Source organism: Falco peregrinus, chromosome 12, assembly GCF_023634155.1.
Source record: "Falco peregrinus isolate bFalPer1 chromosome 12, bFalPer1.pri, whole genome shotgun sequence".
Classification (NCBI taxonomy): Eukaryota; Metazoa; Chordata; class Aves; order Falconiformes; family Falconidae; genus Falco; species Falco peregrinus.
Genome location: NC_073732.1, coordinates 1,350,943 through 1,370,222, shown reverse-complemented (window position 1 = coordinate 1,370,222; position 19,280 = coordinate 1,350,943). Strand labels below are relative to the sequence as shown.

The window sequence follows — 19,280 nt, the reverse complement described above, 5'->3', positions numbered from 1 at the left end:
TGATGCCTTTGTTAGGTGATTGAGTTTTGGCTCGGAAGATTACAGTAGTTCAGTTCAAAACCTTTGTGAGGTTTTGGTCTGAAGTTACTTTATTTTGAGATGTGTGCTCTTGGGCAACTGCTGTTCGTGTGGATGGAACTTTTCTTTTTGCTTTGTATTCTCAGTGTTTACTTTCATTCTAATTCAAAAGATGCATCAAACTTTGTTACAATAATTGAGACATTTGCATTACTGGTAAGTTAAATTTACCATTTACCATTACTCATAAATTAAATTTTTATTTCATAAATATTCTGTGTACTAAGAATAAAGTTGTTTAATTTGGTCATTATAATTAGTTTTATTTCGTTTTAATTTTTTTTATATTATAGATTTCCCTCTCAGTTGCCTCCAATCCTGTATTTGCACCATTCCTATCCCATCTGTCCCATTTCCCCTTGCTTGCTGTTCAGGTCACTGGCACTAATTTTCTTCTACCTTCATGTATGCCTTGTGCATCTCTGCTGCATCCTTCCGTTGGCATCAGCTCTTCAAGTAACTTACATGCATTTTTCTGGCTATTAATAGCAAAGTGACTGCTGGTTTTGTTGGGAAGTTTTATGAAGGTTTTTTTGGTGTGATTTTTTTTTTTGTTTGTTTCAAATGGGCAAATTTCAGTTAGAAGGTGTTCTCAGGAGCAGAGTTTACTTGTATTCTGCTTTGAGGTAAGATTTGTGGTTTGCTTTCTGTTTTAATCCCCATTAAGGAGAGTATAATCTTCTAAGCATTTTCACAGTGGTCTTTATAACCTATCGGAAAAGTGAAGATTATTTCTGTAGGTGAAGGAGAGAAGAATAAGCAGGCAGACTGTTGAAATGTAATTGTTGCTGCTGTTCAGAGACAAACAAAAGGGTAAGCAGTTGCGTCCTCATAATGACTGTTGTCTATTTAGTATGGATTGAGTTAAATATTGCAGAGTTCCTTATGCTTTCACTTCAGCGAGTGCCGTCTCCTGGGGGAAGCCTCCTCCTTTAGAAAGGAAGAAGTCTGCTCTGTGACTTTCAGAAACGCCTTTGAGTGAGAAAATCCTGTTTGCCTGTGGTGTTGTACTTGCAAATTGTATTTAACAGTATCAGTAAGGTGAATTGTGGGTGATCTGTCAGTGAAGATTGATGAGGATATAATGAGAGCTCTCAGCCAAGTTTTTAGTCTTGTTTGCTAGACGTTGGGAAGCTTCCTACTAAGATTTCCTGCTAGGGAGTCTTGGTTGGCTTTCAAGGACCAAGTCATTGCCTTGAAGTTATGTTGAGTATTTCCTCAAATTGAGTGCCTTGTGTATTGCATTCCATCTCCAGCTTGTGAAAAGTTAACTCTGCACAGGTAACAAAGCCATTTGTGTAAATAACCACAGTCCATATGCTCCCTGCTACTGCTGGGTAGAGTTAGGTGAGTTAACAAAGCAACTGTGCTATTAGCAATGAGGCATCAGTCTCTGGCGGGAGAGGTTTCTGTGGAGGTGAGAGTGGATTTGATTCTGGAGTGTTGCCAATCAGTATGTGTTACGTTAACAAGCTAATGCTGGTGGAATTGCACTAAGAGTTTGTGTGTTTCCGTATGCTTTGGTCATGTGTCAAGCTGTGATTTTTATTTCTAGTCAGTTTTCCATGCGCTCGATGATGTGGCTTTTCTTTTCAAGGTCTATGGTGTTATAAGATGCTTCTTTCTAGCAAAGCATAGACTGAAGTTTAGGGAAGTGGATTGGAGAGTGCTCTGGTGAGAGAGACGCATGTAGGCAATGAAGAACTTCCTATGTAGAGGTAGGAAGTTGCCCCCCAAAATGGAAGAATCTTTTGTCTTTGTGTTGTGGGTTTTTTTTTTTCTTTTTTTTTTTTTGCCCTCCCCTAAGCGTGAGGTGGGTGGTGAGCAGAGGGACTGTTCAACATCAGGGAGGAAATGTTTCCAAGCAGAGGGGAATAGGTGTATTAGTGAGTATTGATGGATTTGTGCCTTCTGTTTTGGCTTTCAAGCTTGACACTGAGCAACATCCTTTGACATGTGTTATGAGAGTGAAAAGCTGTTTCTTCATCATCTCTGTGTTCCTCAAGATTTAACTTTTTTTCCTGTGCTATTTTTCATCAGTTGCCTTTTTGAGAGACTCGTGGCTTGTAATGTATTTAAGAGCAAATATTTCAGCCCAAATTCCTGACCCAGCAGCTCTAACTAGCAGGCTGGAGTGTTGTGGAAAACTTAAGTAAAAATGGAAGTAGAAGGCTCTAATCTGTTACTTGTTTGATTAAAGGAAAGTTCACTTCCATTGTCATATATACTGGATATGTACAAACAGGATAGAAAAAGTCTTTTGTGTGTGTATATATATATATTCAGAGATGTTTAGTATTACATTTCCAGTAGTTTTCTGTTTTCTAAATGAAATTGATCCATGTGGGTCAGTTTGTATTTGATTTCCTCATTTAACTCATCACAGTTGTAGTTTCAGCCCTGTGTAAGCTGATTGTTGAAGTGAACTGATTAAATCTAGTCAAACTAAGGTGGCTTGCTCTGGGAAGGTGGTCTCTTTACCCTGAAGAAAAGTTGCAGTAGTCAAGAGCTGATTTTTAATTCTTCAGCCATGTTTCCTTGTGCTTAGACTGATGGTATGAAACTAGAATTTTTGCAGCGCGTGCTTGCAGATCCTGTTGCAAAAATTAGGAAAGCTTAGGATTTAGTCAGTGTTTCAGATTTATGGTGCGCTTTCTTTGACATGGTAAATAGTCCTGTGCTGGGAGAATCTGGTGTGTTTGTGGGGTAGATTGCACAGACTTGGGAAGTAGATGGCGGGGAAGATTTTGAAGCTTGAGGTTCATACTCTTTCATGTGGATGGTCACACTGGAGTGGAAGCTTCTGGTCTGGCCAGAGAGCTAACCCCAGATGAGGAGTGGAGGCATCATTCTCTGGAGCACATAAACTTCTTTATATAAATATTTTATTTGTTCAGATAATGACTTGTTTAACTGTGTACCTCTGAAATTATTTCAGTGGCTGTGAGTCAGCAGGAGTGTCTTGCTGTGTGAGGGCTGTAGTGGTTTGATTTTGCACTGCAGAGATTTCTCGGCTGCCTGTGAAGAAACTCCTTCAAATTGCACACTATTAAGAAAACGGGCATTAATTTCAGTCATTCCTGTACACAGACAGGAATCTACCAGAGGGTTGGGTAGGAGCTGGGACAGTCCATTATGTCAGCTATCGTTACCAGACTGCTCTTAATGAAATACTAATTTTTGTAATACAAATATTAGCCCTAGTCTAATAGGGATCTCATCTGACTCTTACATTGCACATTCATTATCTGTCTCTTGATTTTAGACAAAATCTGCCAGAATGATGATTTGAAGTAATTAAGTAATGAAGTGTAACTCCAGGTAACAGACTTCTAAACACTGTCATTGTCTTTAAGAAGAATGTATTATTATGAGTGCATGTTGTAGGATAGAATTGCTTCATAAGAATAATTTTTCCCATGCTGGTAGAGGCAAGTTTCTTTTGTATATTGTGCTTAGGAAGGGGGGGGAAAAAAAGTTGAAGCTAGACTGCATTTGCACAAGGACATTTGAAAAGAAGTGTTTTGTTAGGCTGGTAGACTGACATGATTCAATTTTGTCAGGAACACAAGGGCTGCCCACCATCTTTTGCATTTGAGAATGAAAATTAGCCTTTCTCCTTCCTTTCTGAGCTTCTTCAGATGTTTTGTTATGTTAAACAGTGCAAAGAATGACAGACTTTCTCTGTGGTGCTGCTTAAATTTACCTTTTTGTTTGTATTCAACTTTAAGTTATTCTTTGAAGTTTATGCCCAATGGTGGGAGATACAAAGATGTGGAAGTTAATAATGAGATTTAGGGACTGCCTGGGTAAAGGGGTGGCGGTTTTGCCTTGAAATCAAAGCAAAGCATTGGTCTTACTGTTTTCGCACGGGTTGGTGTAGGTTAGTCAAGTCCAAGTAATGAGAAACTAGATCCTTTAGCGTTACGCATTGTCTGCATATGGATTTGTTTAAGGAGGCTTGCCAAAGCAAAACTGCAACCGGTGTTTTAAAACTGTTCATCGTTGATCGCCAATATACTGCTTAAACCAACAGAAGCATTTCTGAAGAACTTCTTTTCCTCCTTTATAGTTTATGTAACACAACAGGTTTTCCATATTTCTGTGTAAGGTTCTCTGCCCCTTTCTTTGTTTTATTGCTTTGCCTCAAAAATGGCTATTGAAGAGCTGCCTGTCCTCTCTAGCTGTTTGTAATGCACTGGTGTTTTTCTTCTTGAGCCCCCTGTTTTCTGCTTTGATCATTCCATATATGACATAAAACATTACATACTAATTTGGGTTCGTTCCAGGATGGTGGTGTATTTGCCCAACTTAAAGTGTGAAGTGGCAAAAGTGTTCAGCACCTTAGGAGGAACCCAACGTCTTGCAGAATTACATTCTCCCCCCCCAGTCAGGTTTTAGTATAGTAGTTTAGTAGTTTACTATGCATTCCTGAAATCTGAAACAACGGGGAAAACTAACCTTGTTTCTTACCTTCTTTTCCTCAGCAACCTGTGACATAGGCTAGCTACATGTTACGCTGCTACTGTCTTTGAAAGACATTTACATGTTTAAAAAAAAGTAAAAAAAATTTGAGGTTACTGGTTTAGGCTGTTTATTGACAGCAACTTGCTTAATTTGATACCATCTTTCAAAGCCACCTATGCCCAAAGCATGCTTTAAATTAAAGCCTAGACTATCTGGATATGGTAACAGTACTATTTTAGTATAAGCTTCATTTAAGTTAGTGCTGCTGCAGTCTTGCCCTCCATGTGGAGTGTTCCACATCATCCTCACTGATTCAGGGAGTTAAACTGAGGAGTGTTCCCCTGCTTTTTTTCCCCCTGCGTAGTGCCAGCTTGACTTCTTGAACTTGGCTGGCTGAAGGTTTAAATAAGGAATGCTGCAAAGCAGGTGTAAGTATGCATGTCTGAGGAAAATACATAGTGAATGCAGAATTAAAGCAATTTTGAGTTTGACTTAAACTGTCATGGTAATGAAGCCTATAGTGTTTTCTGAAAACTCCCTAACCACTTCTAATGTCTACTCTGGAGAGGGCTAATAATAGCACTTAACCAGTCTGGAAATTGAAGCAGGAGGCACAACTTCATTGTGGGGTTGTTTTGTGTTTTTTTTTTTTTTTTTTTTTTTTTTTTTAGAAGTGTGTAGATAACAAGGAACAAAATACCTGGTTGAATAGAGGTAGGTCACAGCCAGTCCTCAGAGAACCTGTTTGACAGTGAATGTAACTGAGCATGTTTGATGTTTCACTGAGGTTGATTGTCGTCCTCTTGATCCGAACTTGTGGGAACAGGGGTGCTGGATGTGATCTGCCTGGCATGTTTGCAGTGGTATCTTTGTCCTCTGTCCTCAGCAGTGCAGGGGTGCTGGAGCCTGGCCGGCTGTGCCATTGTTTTTGTTGCTGAGAATTTAAACTGTGCAACCCACATGGCATTGAAAAAAGCATACCTGATCTCGGCTAAAACCTGCTAACTGTGGAAGTCTGAAGTCCATCCGCTGTGGAGCTCTGGAGTGCGCATGGTGCTGCAGTATTGCCCAGGCAGTTTCTGTGGGTATAGGGAAGTCTTCTCTTCCTCTAAGCAGAAGACTTACAAAACGGAAGAAGCCCAGGAATGGAGCGAGTAAAGCACTAGCAGCCTGCATCAAGAATACTCTGATCACGCAGCTGAGTGAGCGAGCTATGGCTCTGGCTTCCACCACTGTTTGCCACAGTGCCCTGTGTGATTTGCCTACCTGTACGTACCTTTCTGGTGCCCACCCTTGTGGCTGGGACATGGTGCAGCTCCCAGCATCGCTGGCACTTGGCACCTGGGCTCCTTTGTGTCAGGCAGAGCACATCATCCTGCCTGCCTGCCTGCCTGCCTGCCTGGAGCACAGGTAAGGTGCTTTTTTTGACTGGCAGGTTCAACTGCAATTTTGGTGTCTTTTCCTGGCCTCGTCGAGATAAAGTATATAGGCAAAGTGCTTCAGGAATTCAAGGTTGAAGTGGGGGAGGCAGTGAGGGGATGAAAAATGAGGGATGGAAGGATGATCTGGAAGCAAACCCATACTGCAATGAATTGGAGATAGGGAGATGGGAGCTTGCTTGTCTAATGTGGACAGAGGTTCTTAGCTGTGCATGGCACATCAAATTTTGTCTGTAGTTCACAGATGGGAAAAGATGTGCTACAGAGGAAGTATTTTAACTGTTGATAAACTTATATGAAAAAAAATACCAGGCAGTATTGAAATGCTGACATTTCCCAAATACGCGTCTATCGGATTCAAGGGTTTGAGAAAGCATTTGTCCAATTTCATAGAAGAAAAAAATCTAGTGAGAAGCTGTTGGAAGATGCTGCCCATTTCTGTATCACAAGCTTCTTAAACTAGCACTAGAAGCACATGGGATCTACTGGTAAAGTGTCACTGTGTATTTACTTTCGTTTTATATTCTTCCCTGAGCGTTTTCTGTAGACCTCTAGTAGAAACAGGGTACCAAGCCTGGCAATTCTGCCTTTTTTATGAGTTAAGAGGTACAAAACCTCTTAAATTATTTTTATATGCCAGTCTTTTAGTTAGAGCATAATTTTTTAAGCAATAAAACTTGACATTGATTCTCATGCTGCTTTACCATGATGCTATTGAAATTCATATAATTAGCATCGCCTGTTAATGTGTAGTTTTTTATGACGGTACAGGCATTAAAACGTTAGTGGTCTATATAATCGCTCAGTGTTGTAACACTATTAAAACTTAAAGATTTGACTGATCTTCTGTAGGGTAATTGGATTTTGTACACCTTGAGATGATATTTTACACCAAGATATTTATGCTTGACAACTTCAATTAAGATTGCATTTTACGTGACTTTTATAAAGGCCAGTTTTTATAACAGGCAGTTTTATTGCTGTGTACCCATTTGATTTCTATGACTAGTTTCTTTGCAAAGTTTATATTAAATCAAGGGTTATCACCTTGAAAATCTCATGGTGTTACAAGTTCTGAAATGTTGCTTTTGTCAACCTCTAATCACTGGTGTGACCATTTATCAGCAAGACAAGTTTTTATTTATTCCAAAAGCAGTTCCCTTGCTACACTTTCATTGTTTTACCTGCAAATCCTTTTGTCCTCCTGACTTTTTTTTAGTAATTTGTACTTCCTGGGTTTGATTTCAATACTTTGTTCAGTAAGTTTATGCCCATCTTCTTGGTTGGATCTAATGGTAATTGTCTGATGGTTGTGAGCTCTTCTCCACGTTCCTTCCATGTTTTCTGAGACAGATTTCACGTATAAGCAAGCCAAAATTATCTAGGCAAGCTATTCTGGATGTTTGCGGTTTCACGTGTTTTTTAAAGTTTTATTTTGTTTCAAGGTGTGTGTGCGTGTGGTTCCTCCTTCCTATTTTGCTGGTGGATACGCTTTTGCATTTGCCACCTATTGAGTGGGAACAGACAAATTGGAGTAGAAAGGTTTAACTTTTTTATATATACTGTCTCAGGCTGATTACATTCAGCACTTAAGGCATCACCTGTGTCTTTTTCTATTTCAAGATCTTGTTTGAGAGCATTTGTTCCTGGGATTACTCTGTTCTGTTGATTCCTTTTATGCATCCAGTCTCTGGGGTTCTCCCACTTGCCACTCCCCGGTGTCTGTGGTTATATACTCTTGCGTTGTGATTAAGTTTCAGGACACTAATGAGCCAGTGGGGAGTAAAAGTGGTTAACAGCCACGACAGTGAAGAGAAATGTCTTGACTGTATTTCAATATCTTGTGAAAACAAGGTGGATTAAATCACATTGTGGAATAAGAGAACACTTATCGCTTTGCGCTGATCTGTGCCCAGTTTTTGCACCGAACAGGAGGAATTATTTCTCTCAAGTTAATTCTCCCTTCAAATGCAGATTGTCCAGACAGTTCAATAGTTATCTTTGATATTTTTTTGTCTCTTTCTTAAAAAAACCCCAAACCAATAAACTTTCATGATTCCCTAGATTCTTAGAATAACTTCAGCATGCCTTGAATACTGTCATCTTGGAGTCCTACCTGTCCAGTTTTCTTGACTTTCTAGCCATAATAAAAATAGCTCCAGTATTTCCATTCCCAGTTGTACTGTGAATACTTTAATTGGACTCAGTTCCCTCTGTGTAGCTTTTGCTTGGAGTGTGCACCTGTGTCTGTCCTCTTAGTGTGTTGCTGTATTGCTGAGCCTGGATAACATTTAACTGGGAGCAACGGAGGAAAAGTTGTATGAAACAAATAATGGTACTGATTACAAATACAGTACGGTTTTGTCCTGAGGATACGGAGTTGGGATTAATTTTAGAGGAAGGGGGTTAACTTGTAGTGCTTACTTTACCACTAATTGCTGATGACACCCAGTGCAAGCCTTAGGGTCCTACCCTGCATTTAGTGTGATGTTGGAATGTGTGCTGCAAAAGATAATGGCAGCTTTAGTATTTGTTATATTAGAGTATGTCTTGCAAAAATGCACCTAAGTGCTCTGTAATAAATGGTTTTGTGGGTCTTTCAATTCTCTTAAGTTTATTAAAATGTTTAGAAGGCAAAGGGTAGACACAAAATATTGGTGTACAAATGTCATTCCTTCTCTCACTGCGTGCTTTTTGTTTGATCTATATTACCTTGAAGTCAATTCCATAAAGTTTATGTGACTCAGGCTCCAAAGTGAGCTATTTCAAGAAGAATTACCTGCAATTAACAAGCTTAGATAATCCTAAGCAATTTGTTTAGACTGTACACAGTTGTAAATAAGACCAAAACTAGACCTGTTGATGCCCAGCAGCAGACAGGGGTGCATTCAGGAGGGTCGGTAATGATTCTTCTGGAGAACTGCATGAAAAGTCATATTTCCTTCCATTACATTCCAGGTTTTTCCTGTTTGTTAGGCTGTGGCGTCTCTCTGAAATTGTTGCTTTCTAAGAACTTGAAGCACTTTGCTTAATGCTGATGCGCATGAGCCTTGATTTCCAAACCTGCGATTGAATTTATGAACTTGAGGAAGTATTTGCTTAAACATTCAAATGCGAGTGAAGCTGGTGGCACTGAGAGTTGTTTCTTCCAGTGTGTTACTGCTGGTCCTGTTCTTCCTCATCTTACTCTTTTCTTTCTCATTGCAGGTCTTGATGCAGAGTTGTCTTATGTGAGGAATGACGTGGTTAATCACTATGCATTGTCCTTCAATCTCTTAATACCCAGTGAGACCAATAATCTTCACTTCAGCTGGCATGCTAAATCCAAGGTAAGCAGGTATAACTTCTGTGTTTGAGTACTTGATGCATGATCTGTATTGCTTAGTGAATACTCGCTATTGTAATGTAATGGCTTTTTTCTTTGCAAAATTAGCATATGCTAGGTGCTAAAGAATTATTTATATACGGTTGCAGGCAATAAGTTAAGATGATATATATCCAGACTGTTCCTTTCTTGTTTTAGAAAGGTTAAGCACTACTTTTGGAGTATTTTATACTTGCTTCTGGCAAGCTACATGTATATACAAACAAGCTACTGGCAGTGGAATCACTTCTGGTGGTGCGTTGAACACACAGGAGGGGCAACTATGAATTGAAGCCTCTGGAAATGAAATGTAGGGCTATCATGTTTCAGAGTTTTCTAGAAACATATGTCTGGAGACGAGAAGAACCTATAAAAGTAGTGTGTAGTATGTTATTACCGAGCCCCGGTTAAATGGGAAGGGATTTTTATTTCACTTAATCGCCATGGCTGGAGCATGCAGCAACAGCTGTCATAAAGATTGCGTATGCTCTTACATTTTGAAGGATTTCCAGTTGCTTAACAATTTATTTTTGTATATGAACTGATGTGTTTAGTCTCTGGCAGATATTATTTTTTTTTAAAAGAAGTAGTTGAGGGATGGTTATTCTTTTGTTTTTAAGTAGGAAAGACTGCAGTAGGAACAGTAATATTTAACAACCCCACCAATGCAATTTCTGAAGATCCCTTCTACCAGTGTTCTTTTTGAGGTATAACTTCTTACAAGAGGTGAATTTTGGCCTGCAGAGACATTGGGTAGAGTGTAAGCCAGCCCTTTCTACTTGACACTGTATTCTTCCTTCACAGGCAGTTCAGTCACTTGCCATTTGAGTAAGAACTTTGAAGGATTTTCCTTGTTACAACTTCAGCCATGAACTACCTGCATCACTGTCCTTATCCTGAGTTTCCTTTGGCCTGCCTGTGAATTTTGAATAGGAATTTTTGAGCTTGTAGTCCTGATTCCATTATTGTGATTGCACTGTTTGACATTGTGCTAACTTTGTAGGATGGGTGTAGTGCAGTTTATAGGAGCTCAGAAACTGGGTTATGTTTCTGCCCTTGGGATCTTGACTGAAGAATAAATTGATAACATAACTGTATCCTATTATGTGTTGGAGGGGTGGCGGAGAAACTAATGGGGCAAAGAAAGTCCAACCAAATTCCTTTAACTGAGTGTGGAGGGATAGTATGAGTTTCCAACAGGAGCTTATGACAATAGATCCGGTACTTTTCTTGAATGAGTATTTGCAGAATCAGCTTCTTAAGTGGAAACAAAATCTTGACTGTAGTTGAATAAACTTTGTAAGAATTTTGGCTGTGTAGTTTATAAAACTGACTAGAGGATGAGATTTTTTTTTTTTAATTCCTATGGTTTTCACAAACTGCCTTTCAAACAAGTAAGTTTAAAGCAAGTGAGGTTTGTGGTGTGTGGGTTTGTTTGGTGTTTTTTTTTTTTTTTTTTTTTTTTTTTTTTTAATACAGCACTTTAAATTCTGCCCCAAATTTTCAAGAATGATTTCAAGACTGGCTTCTATTTTGGATTTCTTAAACTGAACTGTCACAGAAGTCTGATATTTAGACTTTATACAAGAAACTTTGGATATGGACACCTAAAATCACCAGCATTCTTTGAAAATAAGATACAGGTTTTTTCTTTAATTTCAAGAGGAATTATGAAAAGGTACGCAGCATTTGTTTTTACTACTGTAGAGATTTCTTACGTGTTTTCTGTCTCCCAACTGTCGTTACAGGTTGAGTATAAACTGGGATTTCAGGTAGATAATCCCATGGCTATGGCTATGCCCCAGGCCAACATTTCTCTACAAGGAGAAGTTCCTCGCAGCCTTTCAGGTAAAGTCCCCACCCTCCAAAAGTGCACAGCTAGTGCTGATACTAATACTGATTTCTGGTGGTACTTTGTTTTTTCCAGGATGTGTGTAGTGCTGTGTAAGAGCATAATTTTTCTCTAGTAAACATAATATGTTTACAGGCCTTCTGCAACAGTTACGACATTGCTAAAAGGGTATTCTACAGTGAGACTACTAGTCTGAGATGATAATTTTTTCACCTTGTTTATTGGAGCACAGAAATTTTCCTGGAAGGGAAACATGATTTTTGATGTGTAAGTGCACACACAAGGTTCCCATTCTCTTTTCAACAATAATAAACAACAATTGCATGGATTTTAAAATCCACACCTTTTAATTTCTCTAGCTTATAAAGATGACATTTCAGGATGTGTGGGTGGGAGTTAATACATTAAAGTGTTTATGGTAAGTTTAAGACTGAGAAAACTATTTTGTGTCTATGCCAGCTCCTCCATAGAATTTATACTGGATACAGTTGCATCTTTTTCAGAAAATGTGCAAATTCATTCTTGTTCAAGTGTGATTCCTCACTGTCTTGTGCTCTTTTAGATACTCAAGGGGCAATAAAATATATTGATGTTTTGGTTGTGTACCACTTCTTTGTGAAAGTAGGCACTGGGGAATTAGGCTTGTTGTCTGCTCTGTTGGCATAAATAGTACTGGTATATAAACTGGAAACTAAATAATGTCATATTAGTTTTAAGTTTTGATTCCAGTCAGATTTGCAGAGACCAAAATATTTAAACCCAGTGGTTGTGAAGAAAGTTCATCTTCATAGCACTTGAAAAAGCAATGAGTAAAACTGTAAAACTAAATTTTCTGGTTTTCTGTGATAACTGAGGTTTCTCTTGTGACGGCACTCTAACTAATGGATGACTAACAGTCATTTATCCACAGTTACAGTTTTAGTAATCTGTAAACTTTTAATATAACTCATATTAATTTAAACTATGTGCCCTTTAATGCTTGTCTGAAATGACAAGGCACTGAAGACTAGAATAGCATTTCTTAATAGCAGGTTCTTAAAAAATGTACATTATAAACATAATTTGAAAAGACTCTTATTGTTTAAATGTTATTTCACCACAATGTCTGAAAAGTGCTTGAAGTTAATTGTAATGCTGATATGTTCTCTGTTTGCAGTGTTCCGTGTTGAACTCTCCTGCACTGGCAGACTTGACTCTGAGGTCACAATACTAATGCAGCTCAACTTGACAATTAATTCATCAAAAAACATCACAGTTTTAAATTTCAAACGAAGGAAAATGTGCTACAAAAGTAAGACATTAAGTTTCAAATACTAAAAAGCTTTTACTGTTGAAGTATCTTAGGAAAAAGGAGTGTTAAGGTATATGATCCAGGACAGGAGTAACAGTTCCTGAGAGTAAATGTCGGAAAGGATGGGAAGAAACCAGGTAACATTTTGCCTTTCAGAGATGAATGGGGCCGTTTGGTAAAAGCAGAAGCTGATGGATGAAGCAATTCCCCAAGCATTCTGCTGCATTGACTGACCTTTTAACATATGTAGCAAAAAGCATTTTCCCTGTTGTGCTTGGAAGGAACTAGTTTACTCAAAACTGCAGCACTCTCATGAATATTGAAATTGATCTAAGAATTACCATCAAAATCTACTTAGTTTATAAAGTGTGATAAACTAAAAATTGGCTATTAGTAAATGTAAGCAGGTGTTCGTCTTTCAGACTTGGAGTACAAAGTGATCCTCATACCTAATGCAGACTTCAAGAAAGCCCCGATGGACTCTTCTGTGTTTTGCCTTGGGAATCTGCAAGCCCAACTTATTCCTGGATTGTTGCTATCTCCTGTTGCTGCTTCCTAGAAGTATTTTCGTAGGCATCAGAAGAAAATTATTTTGGAGAATGCCAAGAACTGTACCCTCCTTAAAAATGGCTGTGGTGTTCTGTTCTCAGGCAGCATTTGAGGATGGCCACCTTTCTATTTACATGCTTCTCCTGGCTCTATTCAGTTTACTTGGAGCATTTGAGGACAGTAGTTGGCTTTTTGGAGGCAGGTTTGTCACTGCTCTGAGGTATGGAAGTCTAAGGATGAACTTCTGCAAGGTGTGAGTGAAAGAGCTAGCCTGGCTGTTTTAGCACATGTGATAATCATGTTTCATGCATGGATGGTACAGGAAGACCAGTCTGAATTTGAAGTCTGTCTCTAGTGAAAATGGAGGTCTTGCTGATAATGTTGACATTTTTACTGTCATGTTTTCCTAGGTACTTTTTAAAATGTTCTAAGTGGGGGAAATCGGCACTGCTTACGCATTCATACCTTATTGTGCTGCTGAATGTGCGGAAGAGGTTTCCTTAGGCACCACACAGTTATCTGGGTGTGTGAGTGAGCCACTTCCTAAATTATGCAGAAGTGATTCCTACAAAGACCATGTTTCTGTGGGTTCATAAAAATGTCAATGACTTTTTTTGATGTGTGTTGATTGGTATAGAGCATCTGAGGATTTCTGATTTCATTTAATGCATAAGTTAACAGTATGCAGGAACTTGCTAGCGGTTTTGCTTAAGGCATTCATAATAGTTCCTCTTACAGTTAAAAAAAGGGGAAAATAAGGAGGAAAAACCCAGATACTTCTTTTTCCCTCCCTTCCGCCAGATTACTTTTTTCACAAGTTTATCAGGCTGAATGGGTGTACTAAGGAGTTGGAAGAGACTGTGCTGGGGAGGAGGCAGTTCTTCATAGCTGGGAGCAAGAAGGGGGCTGTGCAAGTGGGTCTGCGCCTTCACAGCCACAGAAGTCCACTGTGGTGCCTCAGCTGTGTGTGAACCTCAGTGAGATTCATGTGAAGTAAACTCCACAGCCTGCGTTCCCACTGCTCCTTTTGGGTTGCGATGAGTCTGGTCACTTTAGAAGGGGGATAAATCTTCCTTAAGGACTACTTTCACACAGGAACCTGAGTATTTTCCTCATGCCTTTTGTTCCATATTTATGGGTATTTAAATAGGCATTACCTTTTTCATCCTTCACTTTCAAAAGACTCATAACTGTAGCATCAGTTGAGAAGGAAGAGTGCCCATGGCAGCACTCTAACTTCTTCCTAGGATAAGTTCTGGAGCCAGAATTTCTTCCAAAAGGTCAGGGTAGTATTGACTGAACATTCAAGAAGTTATTTTCTATACTGTAGTAACTGATTCTGTGAGGTCTTTGTTGTTTAGTGTCTTAGCATACACTCATATACCCTGCATCTCCTCTTTTTGCTGTCTGCTGCTTTGGGCTTTGGTGGACGAGCTGGAGGGTTTTTTGAGGTAGGTGGATTCAGTAGGTTCAAGCACGGCCTCAATGGACATGTCTGTCAGTGGTGAAATATATCTGACCCATGTGTCTTAAGTGTGATTTTTATTATACAGTGGTTAGGTATTCAAAACGGAAATCTAGAGATAACTGTAGTCTTTAAGTCAGCTCACCTATTTGGAAAAGCAGACTTGTTTTTCCATAAATAAGGCAATTGACTTCCTGTGAAGGGCTACAGTAATAAATGTATACCAGACTTAATGGTTTTCTCTGATCTGTTTAGAGCTTGAACCAGAAGCAAAATCTCCGACATCTGATAAAAACAGCAGCAAGGCTATCTGTAAGTAATTCTGAGTGTACAACTTTGGGTATAAAAAATGAAAAACTTCTGATGTTCTTTCGGTTTCCACAGCTTTCCCTATGAAAATGTTCCCCAGGTAGTCTGTACTATACCCAGTATTTTAGTGGAGTTGTTTGTAATTAATTCTTTTAACTGGGTATATATACTATTGAAGGGGAAAAAGCCCTATTCCAAGTCTCCTAACAACTTTTTTTTTTTTAATCACATCTTAGGTAGGTGCTCTGGTTTCTGTACATGACTGTGATCTATTTTCTTGACTTTAGGACCTGTCCGATTTGCTGCTTTAAAATTGCCAGTATTGAATGAATAGGATGAGGTAGTTCCTTTTAGTCATTCCTTCTCTAGCTGAAAATACTACCGACTGTGCTCTGCCTCTGCAGTACTCCAAAATGTAAACGTTTTTGCCAGGACGCTTTTGGAAAGCAGTGGAGCGCATTGCTGTTTTCTCTCTACCACCTGTTGTCTCTTCCAGGGCGATTGTTCTCCACGATGCATGATTTAAAATTGGGGCTGGCTGGGGCTACTGCCTCTTCCTGCCTCCAGTCCCGCTGCGCACGCTGCTGTTTAGCACCAGCTCAGGGCTAGTGCAGCAGGCAGCCCTCTGCTGCCCAGCTGCAACTGCAGAATTCTGCCCTAAAATGCGCAGCAGTTGAGATTTCTTTTTCAAAAAAGGAGGATTAACTGCCCTGTTAACACTGCTGCATTACGATTCAGGTCAGGGGGCTGTAATCCACCCATCGTACCCTAAAATCAGGAGGGGAAGCTGATGTTGTGTGCTCTGGTACATTCAGTCAGTGACTAAGCACGCTATCACACTCCATCTAGGTATTAATCTCATTTTATTTACTGTATCGGTGTGTGTCCTGGAGTGCAGGTGACTCCTGCTCTTCCAGCCCCAACAAGCAAGTCTGTGCCACTTGCTGCGCTGGGGCTCAGCTGAGCTGGAGGCAAGGTTTGTCCGTGCTCCTACTGTGTTTGCAGCATGGGAGCCATGGAGGAGGGTTGAGGGGTTGTGCGAGGTAGAACTGGCAGGACTAACAAGTCCCTTTTAGAGCATTTTAGGAGGGTCCTGGCTGGCTTTTATCCTTCAGTAGGAACCTTCCTTTTGTCTCAGTGAATAAATGGAGGCATAGGGTGGCTTGCTGGGCCTTGCCCTGCTTTGCTGCAGCAGGAGCTGTGGTGGCCACTCTTCTGGGGTCACTTCTGCCGGCCAGCTGCTGTTCCCTGCTCTGCCAGACCTGGGTGGCAGACACCAGGGGCAAGTCTGGGGACAGCAGCACTGCCCTCCTGACATGTCAGCCTGCTGGGAGCTAGCAAAATGTTGTTTGTTTTGTGGTTTGTTTGGGTTTTTTTGTTGTCTTTTTTTATTTGGAGTTTTTCTGATAAAAGTTCATTAACTTTACACCTCTCTATTTCAGTTGATCCTGTCAATGCCGCTCCCACCACTTCTACCCGTGTGTTTTATATCAGTGTAGGTGTATGCTGTGCTGTTATATTCCTGGTGGCCATAATACTAGCTGTCTTGCATCTCCACAGCATGAAAAGGATAGAGTTGGATGACAGGTATGTATTCAAGCATTTCAAGTGCATTTCTGGAACATGTTTACTCAGATTTGTAGGAGTTCTGGTCGCAAAATGAGCATTCTGTAGTATTTGCTCTTTTGATGTCAAGCTGTAGCAATTACTACCATTGTAGAGTTGTGGTAAGCGCTGTAGTGCAGAAAGGCAGCAGTCGCAGGTGCTCTGCGATTTGTGGGGTGGGAGGGTTGTGGCTGTTGGGTTTTTGCCAGAATAGTTGTGTGGAGGACACACAGTGAAGAAATTTGGGCAGAATCAGATCTACAGGGATTGTCAGGACTGAAGAAAGATTTGATAGATGCCTGGCCTCACTGAAAGTATTTGTTTATTACTGACTTCTACAAGAGATAGAATTTCAGTCTTCTCTATTTTGACTGATTTACCAGTATTTGGCCTTAGGGTTAAGTCTGGGGATTACCACTGGTTGGCTATAAAGCAGAAAATGCGGTGTTCTTCCAAATGTATTTTCAATCCAGGCAAACCAAGTTGGCACGTGCTTGTGAAGAGGACTTGTAAGATGAACCCAAGGGCAGTGCGGTCAGCTGAGTGGGGATTAAACACCAAGGTGGAAGGGAGGCAGAAAAGGCAGGTGGAGGCTCCGCTGAGGCTGTGTGAACAGGCTGTGTCAGATGCAACTGTTCAGAAACAGCCAGTTTTGAAACTGAATACTTTGGAAAACAGTCAGTCCTGTGGGTGGTCACCTGTGTTGAAAGCATATTTCGAACCATTTCTGTTCCTGCCTGCAGTCTCTCAGAGTACCTCTATCTTTTAACTTCCCCTCTATCCATTCATCTGTTTTGTTTCTTTTCGTTTTTCTTTCTGCCGTTCGCTCCTCTGGTGTCCCCAGACCACTTGGTTTTTTGGGGATGTTGGTGTACTAAGTAGTAAGGCCTTCTCAAGGCCTGATGATCTAACCGAATGACTTGCCAGCTTTCCTCAATTCACTTGTGCCTGTCTACTAAGGATTTTTAATAAATAGGTGTTAAGAGATGTGCAGCTTGCTTTAATTCAGAAAGGAAAAGCATTACGTTTATAGAGTGTGTGAATAGTGTCATCTATGAGTTTTTGAGAGACTCTTAGCCTAGCAGTGTGATCAAATGTCCCTTCATCCACTCCACTGTACTTGATTTCTGAGGAGATACAAGCTAAAAATTAATCTGATGTTAATACTCTGTGGTTTGCAGGTATTAAAGACTTTGCTCTACATCAGTATATGGCTGCCTGATAATTTTTGTGGTATTTGTGCAGATTTAGTTCTTCAGAGAGCAATGGGATGACTTGGTTTTTTGAGCCCAAAGGTGCCTGACCTGGCAAAGCCTTGCACGGGCTCCTGGGTAAGAGCTGTAGTCAACTAGTATGGTAGCAAAGGTGTAACAGAGGCAAAATGTGCCTGAAAATCAGGATCTGTGGAGTTTTGTTTTCCAAACGGGTGGTGTGCACAGGAGCCAATGAAGAGACTGTGAGGTGATGTTTCCTGCTTTGTTGAGAAACTGGTTCAGAATTTAACCTCAGTGTTAGGCACTAGCATTACATATGATCAGTGACTGCTTGTTGTAGCATCTAGTCAAGAAATTCGTGAGAGAAGAAACAACTTTTGATTTGGTTTTGAATAACAAGCTCCAAAACGTTGATCTAAAGGGGTTCTGCATCGAAGATAACATCATTAGGGTTAACGACCTCCCAGGAGCAACAGAGGCTGAAAAACCCACTGCTGTTGCTCTTAATTTCAAAAACCAGAACTAAATAAAAATGAGGAAGGCTGTTAAATAGAAACTGAAGCCAGGCAGCTGAGTTTACAGGCTGCACATGGACTATTTAAGAATGTTGTATTCAAAGTTCAGAGCGAATGCTTGCATGCCTCCTATCAAAGCACTTGAAAAAGTGCCAAAGAAAGTTGGCATGGCTTGACAGTGGGGTAGTGGAGGTTATTAAAAGCAAGGAGGCACCATTCAAAAAGCTGACATAGTATGCAAGTGAGAAAACTAAGAAAGCTCATAAACGTGAGCAAGTTAAACCTAAGAAATGGAATGAAGCCAACCCAAAAGGTAGTTTGTCAAACTTGCAACAGGCATAAAAGGAATAATTCCTTTTTCAAACTTGCCTACAGCAGGAAGCCAGCCAAAGAAATCTGTAGGGCTAGTAGGTGATCAAGTTACAAAAGGAGTTTCCAGCCATAGCAGGGAAATGAAATGCAAGTTCCGCATGAGTGTTTAATGCAGTGACCATGCCAGGACGCTTCTTTCTGGGGAACTCACTGAGGAGTGGATCATATTGAAGCAGCTTGTAGATGCAATAGTGTGAACAGTTGAAAGAAGCAGTAGTAAGTTGCAGGTACCAGAGAATATTCATTCAAAAACTCTAAAGGAATTTAAAGTGGAGTAGTTAGGCCACCAACTGCAGCTTTTAATTGCATGCTAAAAACTGTGCTGGAACCCTACACCTGGAAGAGAGTGAATGTGGGAAGAACTTTAAAAAAGGTTTCCAGAGAGAGATTGAGGCCAGCTATAAATCAGTAAGCCTGAAATTTGTGTTATGAGAATTAGTAGATTCTGTTCTAAAGAAAAAATTCAGCAGGTGCACCTGTAATTATGGTACAGTGTGGAAGAGCTGACTTGGCTTTCTTTTCTTTTAAATGAAGTCTTGCTTCAGAGCTATCAGTGGTCCTTAAGGGCATCGCCAAGCATGTCTAAAAATGCTACAAGGATGGCTAGTACTGCTTGGTCAGTGCTCAATAGCAGCCCAAGAAGCAAATGGAATGTTGATCATTTGCCAAGGCAGAGGGTTATACCCAAACCCAATCTCTTCTTTGTTCTCCCAATGCAGTCAGCAGTAGTGGAGAAGCTTTCGAGTTCCAAAGAAGGCGG

At 40.2% G+C, this 19,280-nt stretch overlaps 1 protein-coding gene across 2 annotated transcripts in view; it reads left to right on the top strand.

Annotated features, from left to right (window-relative positions):
- RYK (receptor like tyrosine kinase) overlaps positions 1-19,280 on the top strand; it is a 65,293-nt gene that overhangs the window by 9,905 nt on the left and 36,108 nt on the right. For both annotated transcript variants that reach the window (XM_055817300.1, XM_055817299.1), the window contains exons 2-6: positions 9,192-9,313; positions 11,097-11,196; positions 12,357-12,491; positions 14,761-14,817; positions 16,257-16,401. In XM_055817300.1, the coding sequence (XP_055673275.1) occupies positions 9,192-9,313; positions 11,097-11,196; positions 12,357-12,491; positions 14,761-14,817; positions 16,257-16,401 (559 nt within the window). The remainder of the gene's footprint in view (positions 1-9,191; positions 9,314-11,096; positions 11,197-12,356; positions 12,492-14,760; positions 14,818-16,256; positions 16,402-19,280) is intronic.